We start from the raw sequence: 17,129 nt of genomic DNA on the forward strand, positions 1-17,129 counted from the left end.
TCCGCGATCATGCCTCCAAACACGGCGCAACGAAGGGAATTTGTGCATCCAGAAGCAGGGCATGCGAAAAAGAAGTATGGCTTTGCCCCATGCAGCGAACTCGACCAATCCGAATGCCGTGACTCCAGAGCTAACAAAGTGGTTCATAGAGCGAAGAGCCCTTATGGGATCGAGCCCATCTCAGTGTTTTACATCTTCCTTGCGGCCAATGCTTTTGCAGCACTATTTGCCCCAATCCAAGATTGCGATGAGACCTTCAATTACTGGGAACCGACGCATTATCTCAGCCACGGCTACGGATTGCAGACCTGGGAATACTCGCCCGAATTTGCCATAAGAAGCTGGCTCTATGTCGGCCTCCATGCAGTTGTGGCCAACATCCGAAGGCTCCTGCCTCGATCAACGAAGGTACAAAACACCGGACCTTGGGCTCGCAGTTTATAGGCATAGTAGACATGCTGACAGGGGATAGGTTGCCGAATTCTACTTCGTTCGCTACGTCCTAGCCTTCGTCTGCGCCCTCTGCCAGACCCTGATGTGGAGAGTTGTCTGCCTCACACTCAACCCCCGTATCGGAATTTTCTTCATCATGGCTCTTGTGCTCAGCCCTGGAAATTTCCACGCAAGCACGGCATATCTCCCTTCCAGCTTTGCCATGTACACAGTCATGGTGGGAGCGGCAGCATTGATGAACTGGCGAGGAGGACTCAAGACCTCGATGGGCATGTTCTGGTTCGCCGTAGGTGGAGTGCTTGGTTGGCCCTTTGCGGCTGCTCTCTGCGCCCCTTTCCTCGTCGAGGAAGGACTCTTTGCTCTCCTGGGTGACAAGGATCGCTTCCTCGAGGCTTTCATCCGAGTTTCGAGGGGTGTTGTTGCGGCATTGGTGTTGGTGGTACGTATCCCTCATGGCTCTTCGCGAATACCTGCACAGCTGATGCCCATGGTGCCTCCAGGCTGCCGACACGTGTGTCAATACATTCTTCTACAAGAAGATTGCGGTTGTCCCGTGGAATATTGTCAAGTACAACATCTTCTCATCTACCGGGGGACCCAATCTTTATGGCACTGAACCGTGGACTTTCTACTTCAAGAACCTGGCGTTGAACTTCAACGTATGGTTCGTTCTTGCGCTACTGGCTCTGCCCTTGTTCTTGGCGCAGAAGGTATTCTTCCGATCCGGGCATGGGTTCCAGTCAGGGTTACGGAGCGTGGTCTTCATGGCCCCTTTTTACATGTGGCTCGCCATATTTACGTTGCAGCCACACAAGGAGGAGCGGTTCATGTACCCTGCATATCCATTCCTAGCGCTCAATGCCGCCATGGCTCTGCATATTCTGCTCACGGCCGTGGGGCATTCAGACCCCAAGACACTTATCGGCAAGATTCCCGCGCGGCTCAAGCTTCTTGCCGCCACCTTGACCCTGCTCCTATCAGCCGATGTCGGGCTCTCCCGCATCTGGGGCATCTACTCAGCATACTCGGCGCCTCTGTCTCTCTACGAGCCCCTCGAGACACTCGGCGGGGCCGGCGAGAGCGTCTGCTTCGGCAAGGAGTGGTACCGCTTTCCGAGCTCCTACTTCCTCCCTCACGACATGCGCGCCAAGTTCATCCGCTCCGAGTTCCGCGGCCTCCTGCCGGGCGAATTCTCCGAGGCGCGAACGGGCTTCGGCTTCTGGAGCGGCACCTGGCTGCCGACGACGGGGCTCAACGACCGCAACGAGGAGGACCTGGGCAAGTACGTCGACCTCCGCACGTGCGCGTTCCTCGTCGACACGCAGTACCCGGAGCGGCAGAGGGAGCCCGGCTGGGCGCCGCCGCCCGCCGAGCCGGACTTCGTGGCCGACGTCGACCGCTGGGACGAGGTCGTCTGCCTGCCCTTCCTGGACGCGGCGAATACGCCCTTCCTGGCGCGGGCTTTGTGGGTTCCTGACTGGGACATCGTGCCCGGGGCATTCCGCCGCAAGTGGGGTCGTCACTGTCTGTTGCGGCGCAAGAAGGCATGAGCTACGAATGGTTTCCATCTCAAGGCGTTTTAAGGTTAGAGTGTGAGTGGTACTCGTGCTGTTTGGAGAGAGGTCGCCACATATTTTGGGCTGGGAAGACATAGACTATTGACGTATCAGGAATAAATAAAGTGGACGCCTCTCGGCTGTCGCCGTCACGAACATGGGATAATACACATTGAACTTGCGTGGCATGGCATAAGGGATTGTCCATTAGGTACAGTACATGTCTCATGCGAACCAAGCAGGTCGAAGGCGGAATTTACTATTAATTCCTACAACCCAAAATCACACTGCCTACCCAATTACGAGTTACAGTCTGAGCCTTCGGGCCGTCATTTCAGATCTATTCCAGCGGCACTTCTGTCTTCGTTCGGTCCTCCGAGCAGGCCGTATTAAGTCAACTCCTCAGTCGTTTGCGGTCTTGTCGTTGTAGTAGTGGATCTAGAGAACCGGACCGAGTCAGCACAAGCTCACCTAGCAATTATATCCCCGTCATTGCCCCAACAACACGACACTTCAACAACGCATGACCCAAGCAATTTCGAAAAGAAGAAAGAGGTTCTCACCGTCTGATCCGCACACCCCTCAGGGGTCTGGTAAGCGTAGGCGCCCGTGTTGATGAACAGCTCCTGGTTCTTGCAGACGAGCCAGGCGGCCAAGTTCTGGCGGTTGATCTCGGGGGTGCTCCAGGTGAGGGCGTCGCCCTGGAAGACAAAGGTGCCGAACTCGTTCTTGGTCGTGTTGAACCACGTCGCCAGCGTCCGCTGCGTCAGGTCCGCCGGCTTCTCGACGTTGAGGTACAGCGGCGACCCGCCCTCGCCCGTCCACTCCACCAGCTGCCCGCCCGCCACGCTGAACTGCCCGGCCGTCTTGCTCGACCCCAGCACCGCCACGCCCACCTCGTTGGCGGGGCTCGTCTGCAGGTACTTGTGGAAGTTGGGCGACGCCACAGCCCGGATCCAGTACTGCCCGTCCTGCAGCGTCGTCGGCGTCGCCGCGTGCGCGCCGGCGGGCGTGCCGGTGATGACGGCGTCGCGGCGGGGGAGAACGCCTGGGTAGCGCGTCGAGGGGGAGTCGGAGACGTACGTGTAGGTCACGCCCGAGATGACGACGTAGCTACTCGGGTCCGGGGTCGGCTCGGGGGTCAGGTAGGTGATGTAGGTCGTCACGACTGTGGGCCTCGAGCCCCCCGTCACGGTAATGGTCGTCTGGAACGTGCTGGTCTGGATGGGCACGTCCTCCGCGTAGGGGAGCGGGTCGTCTTCTGTGCCGGGGAGGCATTGGGAGTACCAGGGGCTGCGAGGTGGGTTGGTGTGAGTCTTCTCCACTGGTTCTTGCCAGGAGGGGTGGGTCAAATACGTACTTGCCAAAGGAGCAATAGGAGTCCTGCGGGCAGATTGTTGGTCCTGCGAAGGCTGAGCCGGCACCTATGATGGGTGGGTTGGGTGGTCAGCATAGGTAAAAAGTGCATGCAGGTACCGTGCATTGCGACCTTGTGGACGGATCAGGGGTCTTCATTCTTGCTTGGACATACATTGGCCCCATTGGGTTTGCACCTGATCCTGGGCTATGACCACTCCAGCCAAGAGAAAGGCCGGGATAACTGCTCTCAAAGCCATGGAAAACATGAGATGGGGCCGTACCCGGTAAGTCTGCGCGATGGTATCAAAAACCAGGGGTCCGGTCTTTTGGTCAGGGGTTAAAGGGCGAGGTGCGAGGAAGAACGGCGAGGTCCCCAAAGGTTATATATATCTACTCTCGAGGGGACCTACTTAACCGATGATTCTCGACAACGGGCAAACGCAACCCGGATTTATTGGGATTTATTTATCAACAACACCGGACTCCGGGTCTACATTAGCTTCCACCTGAACCCTGCAGAGCTGCGAGCGTGCTGGAAGCGGGACGGAATTGGGCTAGGGAGAGGTATAAACAATGGCTATATTGCCATATCCCCGTCGTCTGGAAGCGGGTTTCTATTTTGGTATTGCAGCTCTGGGCCGTTGTCTCGACGGTGCATGGGCAGGGGCATTGGATACTGGTTGATCATGACCTGACCACCCCCTGTCCGGTTGGGCGGTGGGGCGTTCCCGAGGGCTAGGCGGTGCAGACAATAAAGATTGAGTATGGTCTAGATTCCGCCGCCGATTCGAGGTCTAGATCTCCTCATCGCCGGCCGGTGCCTAATTGTCGGCCTTGGTGCTGGGCTAATGGAACGCAGGATCCGATAACTGGATTATAGGCTGATGTCCACGCCCTCTTGGGCCGGACCCCTGGCTGGGTAATAAAGAAAAGAAGAATAAACTCCTAATATATTAGATGGCTGTTGATCTTCTGGGTCACTTAAGGTTGTCATGCAATTTGCCAGAAATAGCGTCCGGCACGATCTGCTGCAGGGGAAATCCGACACCAGTAGGCGAGCATGATGGGATGAACCACGAATGATAAGAACAAGCACAGAAATTTGGTAGATCGTTGGAAAACGGGTTGGGATCCTTGCCGAATAGAAGAGTGACGCAGTGTTTCAGCTCATAGTAAGTCTGCAGCTTTGCTGGCTACTTGGACTGATTATCTAAAATATGGAGTTGCTTTATTAGAACTTGGACTTTGCAAGCATGAGCGACAGTTAGAGGCACAAATAGCCAGTCTAAAACCAGATGTCTACGCCTCTATGCTATCGCCCAAGAACTTGGAACAAGATTCAAATATGACACATTAGTCCAGATTTCAAAGACTTCGTTCATGCCTTTCTGACTACTGCATTCGGGCATCCAAAACCTGTGCGATGCATTGATGGATAACGCCGTGACTCTGTTATAAATATGCTTCTCCAGTGATGCGTATCCCTAACATTAGAAGCACTCCAATCCGAACAGAAGTTGCCTCTGCGCCCAATGTTGAATCCCTCGATGGATCTTGCCTCACAGCTAAACACTCCTCCAACGAGGAAATTAGATTGCGAGTCCTAAACGACCCAGCGCTATGGAACCGGTAGCAACTATAATATAACACGCAAGGTACAAAACGCTAACGACGAGAACGGATTCAGAACACCAGCTCAGTCATCCACAACCAGCAGCACGCCACGGGCACAATGGCAAGCAGCACCCACCACATCTCGACGGTGAGCCGGGTCCGCAGCCAGCGCTTCACCCTCGCGCTGAGCTTGCGGCGGTGCGTGCACGTGCTGGTTCCGTAGACGAGACACCCGAGACCGGGCCGGGACTCGCACTCGACATGCTCCCTCCGCCGCTGCATGAGAAGCCTATCAAAAGGAAGAGGGTTTCCAAGTCAGCGTCATGTAATATGCGAGAGATCGTTATTACTCCAACGCAAAGGAAATAAAAAAACTGGGCTGCTGCGCACCTCACGCTGCCCCGGCAGAACCGCAGGTCGCTGCCTAGGTCGCATCGCCGGTTGTTGGGACACTCAAGGTGGAGGCGGCGGCGCTCGACGAGCCAGTCGATCTTGAGTTTGACGCCCGTGTCGACCAGGTAGAAGAAGTAGCCGCTCGTGTGCTTGAGGGAGAGGGCGTCTGGGTAGATGAGCTGCTTGCTTATGAGGAGGTGGATCTCCGGGGGCAGGTCGAAGAGTGTCCGTGTCTGTGTGCTTGCTGGCGTGGCGTCCTTGGGAGTGGGCCCGGTGCTCTCTGCTGGAATTGAGTCTTGGTGTTGGAGGAGGATGGATGCCATAACTGCTAGGGTTGAATGAGATGATGCAATTGAGGGGGTGTTCCTGAATGGGATATGTACATATATATATATATATATATTTAAGTAAACTGATGAGGTAGGAAGATAGAAGATCCTCTGCAACACTCTCGAGTGGACATGGCTGCGGTATTTGAATGTGGGTGTTTTTGCTGCTGCCTTCAGAAGAGGACAGACATTGGCGATGGTGGCGCTGGAGATCCTGGCATCTCCCCCCCAAGGCAACAACGTTTCTCTCTGCACAATACGAGCCAGCTGTGGAAGCGCAGTGACTTCAGCTCGATTTGGGAGACTATTGAGTCCACCTTTCCGCTAATCGACGCCCAGTCGACAGAAATAGTAACTACATGCGTCCCTCCTGGCCTATTACCACTTCATACCGTTGGTTGACGGGTTGACAGGATTAATGGTGAAACACAGGAGATCTCACGTGTCGTTCTCCGCTTTTCGTCACAGAGGGAGCACGTGACACGCGCATTGCCACGCGATTGACGCAGTCGCGTCTGGCGGGGTTGTTGCGACTCGTGCGGTCGCCTCCATGATTAGGTACCTAGCCTGCACCAAAGTTGTGACGCATAGGCCGCCAGGCGCAATAGGGTATCGACATCTCCTCCCGGAAATGCATACTCAACACGACCTGGCATGGCGACTCTAGCGCCAGATAGCGATAGCGACAGCGACTACGGGTTCGATCTGACCCCCGAGCAGGAAGAACTGTTCGCGAACCTCGTCGCGGGCGCATCATCACAAGCCCCCCAACTTGCCTCCGGAATCGCCACGCCTTCGCGGACCTCTAATGCTGGTTCTTCGCTGAAAGCAGATATCAACGCGGCTTTTGCTGCCCACGCGAGCGTCAAGTCGCTATCCTATGACGAGCTCGACTATGATACTGCCGAGCATGTCCGTGGGTTTACATACAATAATCCGGCCGGGCTTGCGCCGCTGGCAAAAGGGAAGGGGAGACTATCGCCATCTGCTGCCAATAACCGCACCCCAATTGCCCCGTTGGTCGACAAGTCGAAACCTCGATCGATACCAACCCACTTCGAGGATGATGACATCAGCTACCCGGACTGTGAGTCCCTCTATCTACCCCCCATTGAACATCCCAGCACGGCTCTGACTGACTTGGAAGCGCTTAGTGAGCAGCGCATTGGCAGAGGTGCTGGACACATCTGCCACTGACTTAAAGCCCGAATCCGAACGGCAGCCTACTCTTGATGGCGAAACCAGGTCACCCTTGGCTCGATTTCGAAGCTTCCCCAAGAAGCCTTTCTCCGTATCCGACCTGACGGCAGGGGCATGGTGCGAGATGCAGTATTACTATACTCTGACGAAGTTGCCAGGGGGAAAGAAGACAAGGACGGCTGCTATGAAAGGGGGCACCAAGCTCCACAAGCAACTGGAAGAGCAGGTATACACAACGGTAAAGATCGACATTGCAAAGAAGGAAGATGCTTTCGCCTTGAAGCTATGGAACGTCATCCAGGGTCTCCGGACCCTCCGAGACACTGGCATGACGCGAGAAATGGAGACCTGGGGCCTGGTAGACGGAGAAGTCGTGAACGGCGTCATCGACGGGCTGAGCTACGAGAACCCGGACCCGGATTTCGAAGAGGAGGTTCGCAGCAGTCAGGGGAACCAGAACTCGCAGCCGGCCAAGGAGCAACCGAAGATCACGGGCTTCTTCGGGTCCACGAAGGAGAAGGAGAAGGAGAAGGTGGACGACAGGCAGATATTCCTCTTCGACGTGAAGACGCGCGCCTCGAACACCCTCCCCTCGGGCGCCGTCGTCCGGCCGACCAAGATCCAGCTCTTCCTCTACCACCGCTTCCTCGCCAACATGGCCTCGGGCAAGCTCAACTTCCTCCGCATCTTCGCCCGCTACGGCCTGGGCCCGGACGAGCCCCTCTCCGACTCCTTCATGGCCCAGATCGGCGCCCTGCACGACGAGATCTTCGACGACGACGACGACGACGCCCCATCCGACTACGTCTCCGCGCCGTCGACACCACCGCCGGGAAACCCGGGCCCCACAGCCGGCCCGACATCCTCTCAGCGGCTACCGCCGCCGCCGCCCCCCGACCTCATCCACTACCGCACCCTGCGGGAGCTGCTCCCGCTCCTGCAATCCGAGCTACGGCTCACCTTCCCCCGCGGCGCCGCCTCCCTCGGCGCCCTAGTGACGGTCGAGTACCGCCGACGAGCGACGCCTGCCGAAGAGGAGGACTCCGGGGGCGGGGGTGGGGGTGAGGTGATCGGCGAGAACGTCTTCTACGTCGACGACGAGGTCCTCGACCGCTACCTGGCCGAGGACATGCAGTGGTGGCGGGCCGCCCGGGAGCCGCGGGGCGTGGTCATCGAGGAGGCGTACAAGTGCCGCGGCTGCGAGTTCGCCGGGGAGTGCGGCTGGCGCGTGGGGCAGGAGGCCGAGCTGCTGAGGCGGTCGAAGGCGAGGCGAGGGGGGAGGAAGGTGTAGGGCGGATTGGAGGGGGGGTGGCTGTGGGAAACGGAGAGTTGTGTGGGGAGGAGGGGCGTAAGGAAGAGATGAGTACTTTAGCGAGCTCTGCGAAAGATGGAGCACTCACCAGGAGAGAGAGTATTTTGAGAATATCTGGAGTAAATCGGTATATCCCCAATCGAATCAGGTTGCAATAGATCACGGTTACTACGGCTATTGGCTATTTAATGAGTTAGACAACTAGGGTCCATGTTCACCACCCTCTCAGATTTCACTCGCCTTCCATCCGACGAGTAACCCCGAACCTGGAGGTGAGGTGTCTGTCAAGGGTTGGTAAATAGACAGACAGCTGATTCAATACCGGGAGTTGGTGTACTCGATTCGGACGCGATGTTACAGCCGCACCTACGACAGCCACGTCTAGGAGGTGTCAAGTCGGCTGCTTATTATTCTTAGAGCATGCATTGTATCGAAAATTGGTTACAGTCTTTGCTAGAGTGTATACGAGACAAGATCCAGGTAGCCCTTCGTAGTTTCTCTCTCAGGCAAACGGATAGGAAACAAGGCAAACCGACGCAACGCCGCCAAATCCGGGAGAAAAAGAAAAAGAAAAAAGGAGCCCCCAAAACTCCCACTTCGAAAGAAGAACAGCTCTATGCCTTCCCCGTGCCCCATCACAGCCCAAACCCACCCCCAAGCCCACCAAACTGGCCCCTATACTTCCTCGCGCCCCTAGGCCCGACCAGCCTCTTGGACGAGAAGGTTCCGTTAAACCCGGCGTACGTGCCGAGGCTGGGCGGCAGGTCCTCGACCCTGGTGCCCCAGTCGCTCTCGTTCCTGCCCAGCGTCAGGACGAGCTCCCCGCCCTCGGTGAAGAAGCTGTGGGGCAGCCAGTTGCGGCGGTAGTCGGCGCCGTCGAGGGTGGCGCTCTGCACGTAGATGGCCTCGTAGGTCGAGTCGAAGTTGACGGTGCGGACGCGGGCGGTCCGGCCAGTCGTCGGGTGGGTGATGTTGATGGCTGGGAAGTAAGGCGCCGTAATGAGGTAGACGTCCTGGCCCGGGTTCGGGAATAGGCCCATCATGGCGAAGGCGAGGAAGGAGCCCATGGCACCGCTGTCGTCGTTGCCTGGCAGGCCCGCCGGCGTGGGGGAGAAGAAGGCAGGGATGTAGGTGTGCGACCGCCGCGCCGACAGGCCCGGCCGCCCAGCATAGTGGTACTGGAAGACGGTCAGGAAGGCCGGCTCGTTGCCGATGTAGGTGATGTTGTGGTCGTGGAGGTAGTCGAGCCGGCGGACAAACTCGGCCGGCCCGCCATACAGGGTCATGAGCGTTGCTTGGTCGTGGGGGACGAAACTGGGGGGCGTGGTTAGCTGATCAGATTGCTTTTCTCTCGATCACGCTCCAAGCGGGTGCGAACTTACAAGCCATACTCCCAAATACTACTCTCGAAGGTCTCCGGGCCCGTGTTCTGCAGCGAGCAAACGCTGAAGTCGTCTGTATTGCTGCAGTTCAGAGGGTCCTGATAGCCCCATGTCCTGTTCAAGAAACGCGGCTGGAAGAAACCGCGGAATCCCGTGTCGGTGCCGTCCCAGAAAGCCGAGGGCTGGTCCGGCTTGTACAGGTTCTGCCAGTTGCCGCTCGACTCGACGTACTTGTCGACGTCGCCCGTCTTCCCCAGTCCCGCCGCCATCTGAGAGATGCAGAAGTCGTTGTAGCTGTACTCGAGCGTGCGCGAGATGCTCCTCGTCATCGTCCCGAAGCCCTTGTAGTCAAAATCTTGTACGGGGATATAGCCCAGAGCCTTCCAGCTGTCAAGCCCGCCTCGCCCTTCGTTGGACCAGTCAAGCGGTTCAACTTCGGCGTCCTTGACGACTGCTGCGTACCCGGTTTCCCACTACATGCACATCGAGATCAGTATGCCGACTAGGTACACTCGCAAGGGTGTTGTTGCTCTTACGTCGATTCCCTCCTTAATCCCCTTGAGATACGCATCGACGAGCACAACGTCGGCGTTCGAGCCCCCCTTTTCCCATTGGTCAGCAAACAAATTTGTTTGAGGGGTCAATGGGAATCATGGCAGACTTACTTGTGTGTAGCCCTTGCAGAGACTCATCCGGCAGTCGGGGAGCCAGCCCTGGTGGACATACGTATCGATGAGAGAACGAATCATGTGGCCCACGGCTGAAGGGTCCACTATGGTGAGAAATGGGATCTGAGACCGGAAGGAATCCCACAAACTAGGTCTCGGTCAGTCATGGCATGTGTCACAGCATAAACATGCGATCCTCACCAATAGAACGAATCAAAGTACGGTTCGCTGCTCGACCAGAGGGGGTTCTCCCCGGTATAGTTCTGGGGATTGATCATGGTCCGGTAGATGCCGCTGTAGAAGTTGGTTACGAATGACGGATCCACGCCTTCGGTGGACACCCTTATTGGGCTGAGCTTCTCCCTCCATGCCTCCGTTGCGGCCTTGGCGACGCCGTCAAAGTCAAAGGACGGGATCTCAGCCTCGGCATGGGAGCAGGCCTGGGCGGTACTGATGAAGCTGACGGCGGTCCGGACCAGGATGGGTGCGGCGGCAGACTTGAACCTTACAAATGCTCCTCCGGGCAGAGGATAGCCGTTGATGGAACGCGATATCGTCAGGTCCTTGACCGACGTGCTCGCTCGGCTGTTCGCAAAGATACCGTTGTCCAGGATTTCGGGTCCGGAAAAGTCGGTGCAAAAATGCAACACGAAACTACCGCTACCGAAGCTTGGGAGGAAGCGGGCGGTCCCTGTGATCCTCCCCGTCTCGGCATCCACAGACACGGTCGCATTGTCCTGGCGGGTGTCGGCGAGGTCGCTCAGGTCCTGGAGGATCAGGGGCTGGGCCGGCTCTCCGTCGTCCCCAAGCTCCGGGAACGTGAATCTGAAGAGCCCTGTGTGGTGCGTCGTCGTCATGTCGGCACGGATGCCGCTGTTGAGGGTGATGCCAAACTCGCCTGGCCGCGCCGACACGTTGCTGAAGGTGCCGAATTTTGCCCTGCTCTTCTTCGGAAACACGCATCTGTCGACGTCGCCGCCGGGGCAGTTTGTGTAGGGGAACAGCGGGAAGTTGCCCAAGCTCGGGCTGCCGCCGGTCCCGCTGTCGTGCATGACGGAGAATCCCGTCACGTTGGAATCATCAAGAGTAAATCCGCCTTGGTTACTGCCGCTGTTGGTGTCGGCAACGGCCTTGGCCATCCCGTAAGGCAGGGAGGCACCGGGGAAAACATTGCCTCCGTTGGATGAGCCGATGAGCGGATCAATGAAGTCGAGAGGATCGAAGGTGCTTTGCCCCAGGGCAAGGCTGCTGAGTGCTAGCAAGGCAATGAGATGTGCCATTGTGTGTGTTCGCTGAGCGAATAATGGGAGATATTGTCCACAACGGGCAACCAAGTCCAGTACGCACTTGAGACTGGGGAGAGGGGGGGGGGGGGGGGGTAGGAGGAAGAAAGAGTGCGGAAACTCGGCGTTCTTAAACTAGGTGGGCGAAAGTAACTCCCGGCCCATCGTGTCTCGAGACCGACATGCTTCTAGAAATACACTTTGAGCAAGACGCTTCGAGCAAGATGCTTTGCGCCCTTGGCCGTGGCCACGCTGGCGTGTCTTGCGGCGGCTGGGGAGGGATGGGTTGCCGATCATGATAGTGGAACCCTGAAGTCGCAGCCAGAGAGCACTTGCTCAATCGAGACGTACGTAGCAGAGATGGATGTTACCAGGTGCAGACTCGCGCGTCTGCATGTAGCTGTCGCTGAGATAACTGGATCCCACATTGACTCCCCATTATTCTCAACTCCTGGCTGGTCGACGCATGAGGTGACGACGATACGAGTGCCTGCACGACACGAAGCGGAAATGAGGAAGTGTAACGCAAACACTCCCAGCTACCAGGAAATGAGAACGTGTAGATTATTACCTGCATCGGGCGATCATCAGAAGAATCGCCAGTGGGGTTCACCCAAGGGGGAAGCTTGTATGCAGAGAGGATCGAGGAGTAATTTTAGATTTTGGACGGGGTTAGGGTTCGTTCCCAAAAGCGTCATGCGTCGCCGTGGATGGCAATTTCCGCCCTTGCCTCGACCTGACTGATCTGGCAGGTGCTGTCGGCCGCGCTTTCCCCTTCCAGATCTGTGGAATCCAACGACGACAGCTGACTGCACCCAGATGACGCATTACAGAGCCACAGCTTCTGCAACAGGCAAGGGATTTTGGATTTTCTCCCCAGGCTCCCATAAGTAACAGCTATCACGAGTAACGGGCTTGAAACTGAATGAAACAGAGGTCAACTCTATTATTAGGGAACTTGGTCATTTGGCAAGCGCTGCAGCTTCCTTTCTACAATAAGCTCACAGTTTGCATGCATGCATACTCACATATGTCGGGCAGAGTGTTCTTATCGAAATGCAGCTTACCAAGGATGCCTGAAGTTCTGAACTCTAATATCATTAGAGCTTGGGAATGCCGACGAGGCAAAGAGAATCTGCGAAGCCGAGCGAGTCTCGTTGAGGGTACTTCTGTAGTCATCCATGATTATGCCCAATGATAGATTCCAATGTCTGCTGTTTCATCATGGCAATAGTCAAACTTAGCATTAGAAACCTGAATAGATAGGGAGGCTCTATGGTCTTAAGATTCATCTCTTTTCCTGCCCTTCCACATACCTTCGACCTGTAATTGACCAAGTTAATAATCAACCATCTTTTCTTCTGGTGCAAGAGATAAATGTCGAAGTAGCAAGGACATTCACCTGTTCTTCTTGCTGAAAATTCATAACTCTTTGCATCAACGGAGCATCTAAATGCTCCCTTCATTGGCACCGGCGACTGGAATTTGCTAGTTTAATCAGTCAACCCCAGAGATGTGAACACCATATCCAGCAGCCTGAGTCTGGACTTGAGACCTACCTTCTAGATCTCTTGACCATAAGTATCAGGAGGGTGCTCTCAAATGGCTAATTTCTAGTTGAATGCCAAAGAACCCCAGGAAAATATCCAGAGAAAGACTGAACTGCCCCAATCAAAGTCAATGTAACCCGGTGCTTCATTCTACCCATCGATACAGCCGTTCCTGATTACTCTCATCATTTAGCCGCCAGAGCATTCCAACCGCCGGAGCCAACCGGAATATTGGCGCGCAAATAAGAGAGGGCAAAAAGGACAGCGCATGGTGTGGCAATTGCCGTAAGAAGCCAAGCACTTTCAATATCTTCGGGTCAAGGTGTTAATGAGGGGCGTGATAGGCCCGGGGGGCAGGAGCCTTCACAACCCCAACACCATGGATATATACTGGGCATCAAGTCCGTAGACTATTAGCGACCTCGGGTCTAGCACAGCACCGTGTCTGACAATAGAAACCGGTCCGCGAACATGGCCGCCTCCGCCCTAAGTCTCCTCCTGTTGTCCGGGGCCGCCCTCTCCCACGCCGGGGCAGTCCGCCCCCGCCAGGCCGGCTCGACCATCACCGTCGACCTGTCCAAGACGTACCAGACCATGGATGGCTTCGGCACGTCGGAGGCGTTTCAGCGCGCCGTGCAGATGAGCAAGCTCCCCGAGACGGAGCAGCGCAAGGCCCTCGACCTGCTCTTCTCCACGACCAAGGGTGCTGGCTTGTCCATCCTCCGGAACGGCATCGGGTCGTCGCCGGACATGAGCTCCGACCACATGGTGTCTATCGCGCCCAAGAACCCCGGGGGCCCGACTAAGCCGCTCATCTACTCCTGGGACGGCTCCGACAACAAGCAGCTGTGGGTGTCGCAGGAGGCGCAGAATACGTACGGCGTCAAGACTATCTATGCCAATGCGTGGAGCGCGCCGGGATATATGAAAACGAACGGCAACGATGCGAACGGCGGGAGTCTGTGCGGTGTTAGTGGTGCGTCCTGTGCTAGTGGCGACTGGAAGCAGGCTTATGCCGATTACTTGGTGAGGTACGACGAGAGGCGACGAGAAACCATGGGGGAAGCTCCATGAATTCTGGCTGGAAACTTACATGGGTCCGTGTCCAGGTACATCCAGTTTTACCAGGAGTCAAACGTCACCATAACGAACCTTGGGTTCCTGAACGAGCCCGAACTCACGTACGAACCACCCACCCTTCTTTCCCTCGCCGTAATCCCTCGGCAAATATTAGCAGTTCATCTCTCTAACCCCTACTAGAGCATCATACGCCTCTATGACATCCAACGCCCAGCAGGCGGCAGACTTCATCAAGGTGCTCTACCCGACGCTGCAGAGGGCCAACCTCAGCCACGTGGGCATCAACTGCTGCGACGCGGAAGGGTGGAGCAGCCAGGCGGGGATGCTGGGCGCGCTCCGGAGCGTAGACGACCAGCTCAGCGTCATCACGGCGCACTCATACACGTCGTCGCCGGGCAGCCCGATGAACACGCCGCACCGCGTGTGGCAGACCGAGGCCGCCGACCTCAACGGCGCCTGGACGACCGCCTGGTACCAGTCCGGCGGCGCCGGCGAGGGCATGACCTGGGCCAACAGCATCTTCCAGGCCGTCGTCAACGCAAACGCCTCGGCTTACCTCTACTGGGTCGGCGTCCAGGGCGGGGACACCAACTCCAAGATGGTCCGCATCAACAACAACGCCGTCGAGCCGTCAAAGCGCCTGTGGGCCCTCGGCCAGTGGAGCCGCTTCGTCCGCCCCGGCGCCGTCAGGGTGGGTTCCTCCGGGGGCGCGAATGGCATGCGGGTGGCGGCGTTCAGGAACGTGGACGGGTCCGTCGCCGTGCAGATCATCAACAGCGGGGGTGGCGCCGCCGCCGTCAGCGTTAAGGTTAGCGGTGGGGGCGATGCGACGGCGGCGACGAGGGCCAAGTCCTGGGTCACGGATAATACCCGTGCGATCGAGGAGCTGGAGGCTACTTTTAGCGGGGGGCTAGCCAGCGCGAATGTTCCGGCCCGGTCGATGGCGACGATTCTCCTGACCCCGGGTGGGAATAGCACCGAGGCTGAGGCGAGGAAATAGCGGTTAGTTATCATGACTCTAGGTAGGCGTGGGTGCATTTGAGTTGGGTTGCTCTCTTCAGTCTGTATATATTTACAGCACATTATCAGACCGATGTATACGGTATGCTTATGCAACATATCGTCACCTCAGTCCAAAAAGGGAGCAATGTCTGGGCATGTGATTCTCCTGTGTTAGCCACGTATTTATTTCCTACACCTATGAAACCAAGCCCCTATATATCGAAATTGCATGGTTCTGTAGTTAAGATGCCATGAAAAAGGAGCGTCAATATCAGGAGGTCGATTAATTAGCTATGGCAGGAGGAAGACAAATAGTTGGTTGAATCCCGGCTACGAAGAGTCAACTTGAATGTCCCACTCAACTCAATGGTTCTTTCTTATGCATGGTACCCATGCAATGCCTAATCTAACCCAACCTGTGTTAAACATTTGTTAACCCGAATCTAAGGATCAAGGCCAATAGGATAGGTAGTTTTTTTTTCTTCTTCTTCCAAGGTTCACCCATATGGAGCCCCGAAAGCCATGCGTTTTTAGATGAATCAAGATGAAGTCCAACTCCCGGGTCCGATCAGGGGGCGAGACAGATGGACTGGATGAATATCAGTGAGTGAGTTTTAGACTCTATATTACTTTATGTGTGTAGGTGAAGCTGCTGCTCATCCAATATTCCAATTTACCCCTTTCCCTCTAATTATATACCAGTTGGCCCCCCAAATAAGAAGTGCCAATGGGATTTAAAACGAGACGAAGGCGATCAGGGCTGCCATCGCAGAGCCCGCGGCTATGGAGAAGCCGGGTCTCCCCAGACGGATGCCCCCCGAGACGACAGAAACAGTTGCGCCGGGAACCGGAGCCGTCGTAGGGAGCGTGTTGGCGAACGTCGTGCTTCCGGTCCCGGGCTGCGGTGACGTCGTCGCGTCGGATCCCCCACCGCCGCCGCCGATGCCGCTCGCCGTGGTGGTCGCTGGCACAGATCCCACATACGAGCCGGAGACGGTCATCGATCCGCCTCCGCCTCCCGGTTGTCCTGCTGTCGCGCAATCGCACACTGCGAAGTGGAAGCACAAGGTCAGCTCAGGGTTCACTCTGGAGGTTCGACGGCGAATTGAAACTCACCAGACGATGCGCCGTCGATGACGGCCTGGTACGACGCCGACGGGCATCCCGAACTGACGCAGCCCTCGATGGCGGCGTAGAGCTTCGCCTCATGCTCACACTGGCAGGCGAAGTCGGTGCCGTCGCACCCCACGGACGGCGCGCCCTCGAGAAAGCACGACTGGGCGCAGGACGGGATGGCTCCGAGCGCGACGCTGGCGCAGTCGGCTGCGCGTGCCGGCGCCGTCTCGCTCGCGAGGAGGAGGAAGGCGCCGAGGAAGTGTGTCGGCTTCATTGGGGTGGTCCCTCGGTCTTGATATCGCTGTGTTGCAAATGTCGCGACGCTTTTGTTTTTCGCTCGCTCGGCTGGACGGACTGCGGAAGCACTTGGATGGACCGTTACGATATCGGAGGCAAGGCAGGAGGGAAACGCGAGGAAATGCGACCTTCTGCCTTCTTACCCCCTGCTCACTGAGCACACGAGGTAAATATTATTACACAGGCACCACCCCCTCCACCTCCACCACCAAGCTCCCAATCTCCTTCCAAGGTCCTACCCAGCAAGTTCCGCATGTTTAACCAAGATGATGGCATGTCGTTTCCTGTTCCTTCTCTTTCCCCGGTTGGGTCCTATTTCCCCCGCTGCTAGGGCCGGCTAAGGGGCGGATCTTTTCCAACATGGGAAGTACAGCCGGTGGACCTACATCGATCGCTTTCTGCATTAGTCGGGGGTTGCCCTGCCTCGGCCTCGGCCAGTCGATCTTTGGGAAATTCTTCCTCGTCGCGGCTCCGGTTTTTTGCATGTGCCCGCGGCATGGGCATGTGCAACTCGGTAAAGCCAGACAACCACCCC

General features: G+C 56.8%; 7 protein-coding genes across 7 annotated transcripts; 3 read left to right on the top strand and 4 right to left on the bottom strand.

The window, feature by feature from the left end:
* Positions 1 to 9: 9 nt before the first annotated feature.
* On the top strand, positions 10 to 2,003 carry QBC33DRAFT_449918 (Alg9-like mannosyltransferase family-domain-containing protein; the record flags this gene model as incomplete). Its single annotated transcript, XM_060424542.1, has 4 exons — positions 10 to 74; positions 150 to 408; positions 473 to 892; positions 954 to 2,003. The coding sequence occupies 4 exons, from the start codon at positions 10 to 12 to the stop codon at positions 2,001 to 2,003; spliced, it is 1,794 nt and encodes a 597-aa protein (XP_060284416.1).
* A 151-nt stretch (positions 2,004 to 2,154) lies between these two features.
* On the bottom strand, positions 2,155 to 3,986 carry QBC33DRAFT_536526 (uncharacterized protein). Its single transcript, XM_060427713.1, has 4 exons — positions 3,541 to 3,986; positions 3,370 to 3,433; positions 2,573 to 3,302; positions 2,155 to 2,447 (listed from the first exon to the last, which is right to left on the bottom strand). Exons 1-4 carry the CDS (start codon positions 3,632 to 3,634, stop codon positions 2,412 to 2,414), a joined length of 924 nt encoding a protein of 307 aa, XP_060284417.1. The 5' UTR covers positions 3,635 to 3,986; the 3' UTR covers positions 2,155 to 2,411.
* Positions 3,987 to 4,671: 685 nt separating this feature from the next.
* QBC33DRAFT_536529 (uncharacterized protein) lies at positions 4,672 to 6,109 on the bottom strand. The gene is made up of 2 exons (XM_060427714.1): positions 5,373 to 6,109; positions 4,672 to 5,271 (listed from the first exon to the last, which is right to left on the bottom strand). Exons 1-2 carry the CDS (start codon positions 5,696 to 5,698, stop codon positions 5,052 to 5,054), a joined length of 546 nt encoding a protein of 181 aa, XP_060284418.1. The 5' UTR covers positions 5,699 to 6,109; the 3' UTR covers positions 4,672 to 5,051.
* A 22-nt stretch (positions 6,110 to 6,131) lies between these two features.
* On the top strand, positions 6,132 to 8,591 carry QBC33DRAFT_47609 (deoxyribonuclease-domain-containing protein). The gene is made up of 2 exons (XM_060425250.1): positions 6,132 to 6,791; positions 6,859 to 8,591. Exons 1-2 carry the CDS (start codon positions 6,359 to 6,361, stop codon positions 8,193 to 8,195), a joined length of 1,770 nt encoding a protein of 589 aa, XP_060284419.1. The 5' UTR covers positions 6,132 to 6,358; the 3' UTR covers positions 8,196 to 8,591.
* A 260-nt stretch (positions 8,592 to 8,851) lies between these two features.
* QBC33DRAFT_490659 (glycoside hydrolase family 92 protein) lies at positions 8,852 to 11,658 on the bottom strand (the record flags this gene model as incomplete). The annotated part of the gene is made up of 5 exons (XM_060425463.1): positions 10,468 to 11,658; positions 10,264 to 10,414; positions 10,135 to 10,200; positions 9,599 to 10,071; positions 8,852 to 9,530 (listed from the first exon to the last, which is right to left on the bottom strand). The coding sequence occupies exons 1-5, from the start codon at positions 11,544 to 11,546 to the stop codon at positions 8,852 to 8,854; spliced, it is 2,448 nt and encodes an 815-aa protein (XP_060284420.1). The 5' UTR covers positions 11,547 to 11,658.
* A 1,912-nt stretch (positions 11,659 to 13,570) lies between these two features.
* Positions 13,571 to 15,191, top strand: QBC33DRAFT_619067 (glycoside hydrolase family 30 protein; the record flags this gene model as incomplete). The annotated part of the gene is made up of 3 exons (XM_060432720.1): positions 13,571 to 14,130; positions 14,209 to 14,280; positions 14,360 to 15,191. The coding sequence occupies 3 exons, from the start codon at positions 13,571 to 13,573 to the stop codon at positions 15,177 to 15,179; spliced, it is 1,452 nt and encodes a 483-aa protein (XP_060284421.1). The 3' UTR covers positions 15,180 to 15,191.
* A 484-nt stretch (positions 15,192 to 15,675) lies between these two features.
* On the bottom strand, positions 15,676 to 16,711 carry QBC33DRAFT_47714 (uncharacterized protein). Its single transcript, XM_060425268.1, has 2 exons — positions 16,298 to 16,711; positions 15,676 to 16,229 (listed from the first exon to the last, which is right to left on the bottom strand). Exons 1-2 carry the CDS (start codon positions 16,569 to 16,571, stop codon positions 15,916 to 15,918), a joined length of 588 nt encoding a protein of 195 aa, XP_060284422.1. The 5' UTR covers positions 16,572 to 16,711; the 3' UTR covers positions 15,676 to 15,915.
* Between the last annotated feature and the right edge of the window lie 418 nt (positions 16,712 to 17,129).

Source organism: Phialemonium atrogriseum (genome assembly GCF_030411735.1).
Source record: "Phialemonium atrogriseum strain 8032-3 unplaced genomic scaffold QBC33scaffold_10, whole genome shotgun sequence".
Lineage (NCBI taxonomy): Eukaryota > Fungi > Ascomycota > Sordariomycetes > Cephalothecales > Cephalothecaceae > Phialemonium > Phialemonium atrogriseum.

Excerpts from the sequence above, each read along its gene's own strand:
- QBC33DRAFT_536529 (XM_060427714.1), bottom strand. The coding sequence starts at position 5,698 with ATGGCATCCATCCTCCTCCAACACCAAGACTCAATTCCAGCAGAGAGC. Across the intron at positions 5,272-5,372 it reads TTCTGCCGGGGCAGCGTGAG|GCTTCTCATGCAGCGGCGGA; the intron begins GTGCGCAGCAGC and ends TCCTTTTGATAG.
- QBC33DRAFT_47609 (XM_060425250.1), top strand. The coding sequence starts at position 6,359 with ATGGCGACTCTAGCGCCAGATAGCGATAGCGACAGCGACTACGGGTTC. Across the intron at positions 6,792-6,858 it reads TGACATCAGCTACCCGGACT|TGAGCAGCGCATTGGCAGAG; the intron begins GTGAGTCCCTCT and ends GGAAGCGCTTAG.
- QBC33DRAFT_47714 (XM_060425268.1), bottom strand. The coding sequence starts at position 16,571 with ATGAAGCCGACACACTTCCTCGGCGCCTTCCTCCTCCTCGCGAGCGAG. Across the intron at positions 16,230-16,297 it reads CATCGACGGCGCATCGTCTG|TGTGCGATTGCGCGACAGCA; the intron begins GTGAGTTTCAAT and ends TCCACTTCGCAG.
- QBC33DRAFT_536526 (XM_060427713.1), bottom strand. The coding sequence starts at position 3,634 with ATGTTTTCCATGGCTTTGAGAGCAGTTATCCCGGCCTTTCTCTTGGCT. Across the intron at positions 3,303-3,369 it reads TCCTATTGCTCCTTTGGCAA|CCCCTGGTACTCCCAATGCC; the intron begins GTACGTATTTGA and ends CCCACCTCGCAG. Across the intron at positions 2,448-2,572 it reads AGGGGTGTGCGGATCAGACG|ATCCACTACTACAACGACAA; the intron begins GTGAGAACCTCT and ends CCGGTTCTCTAG.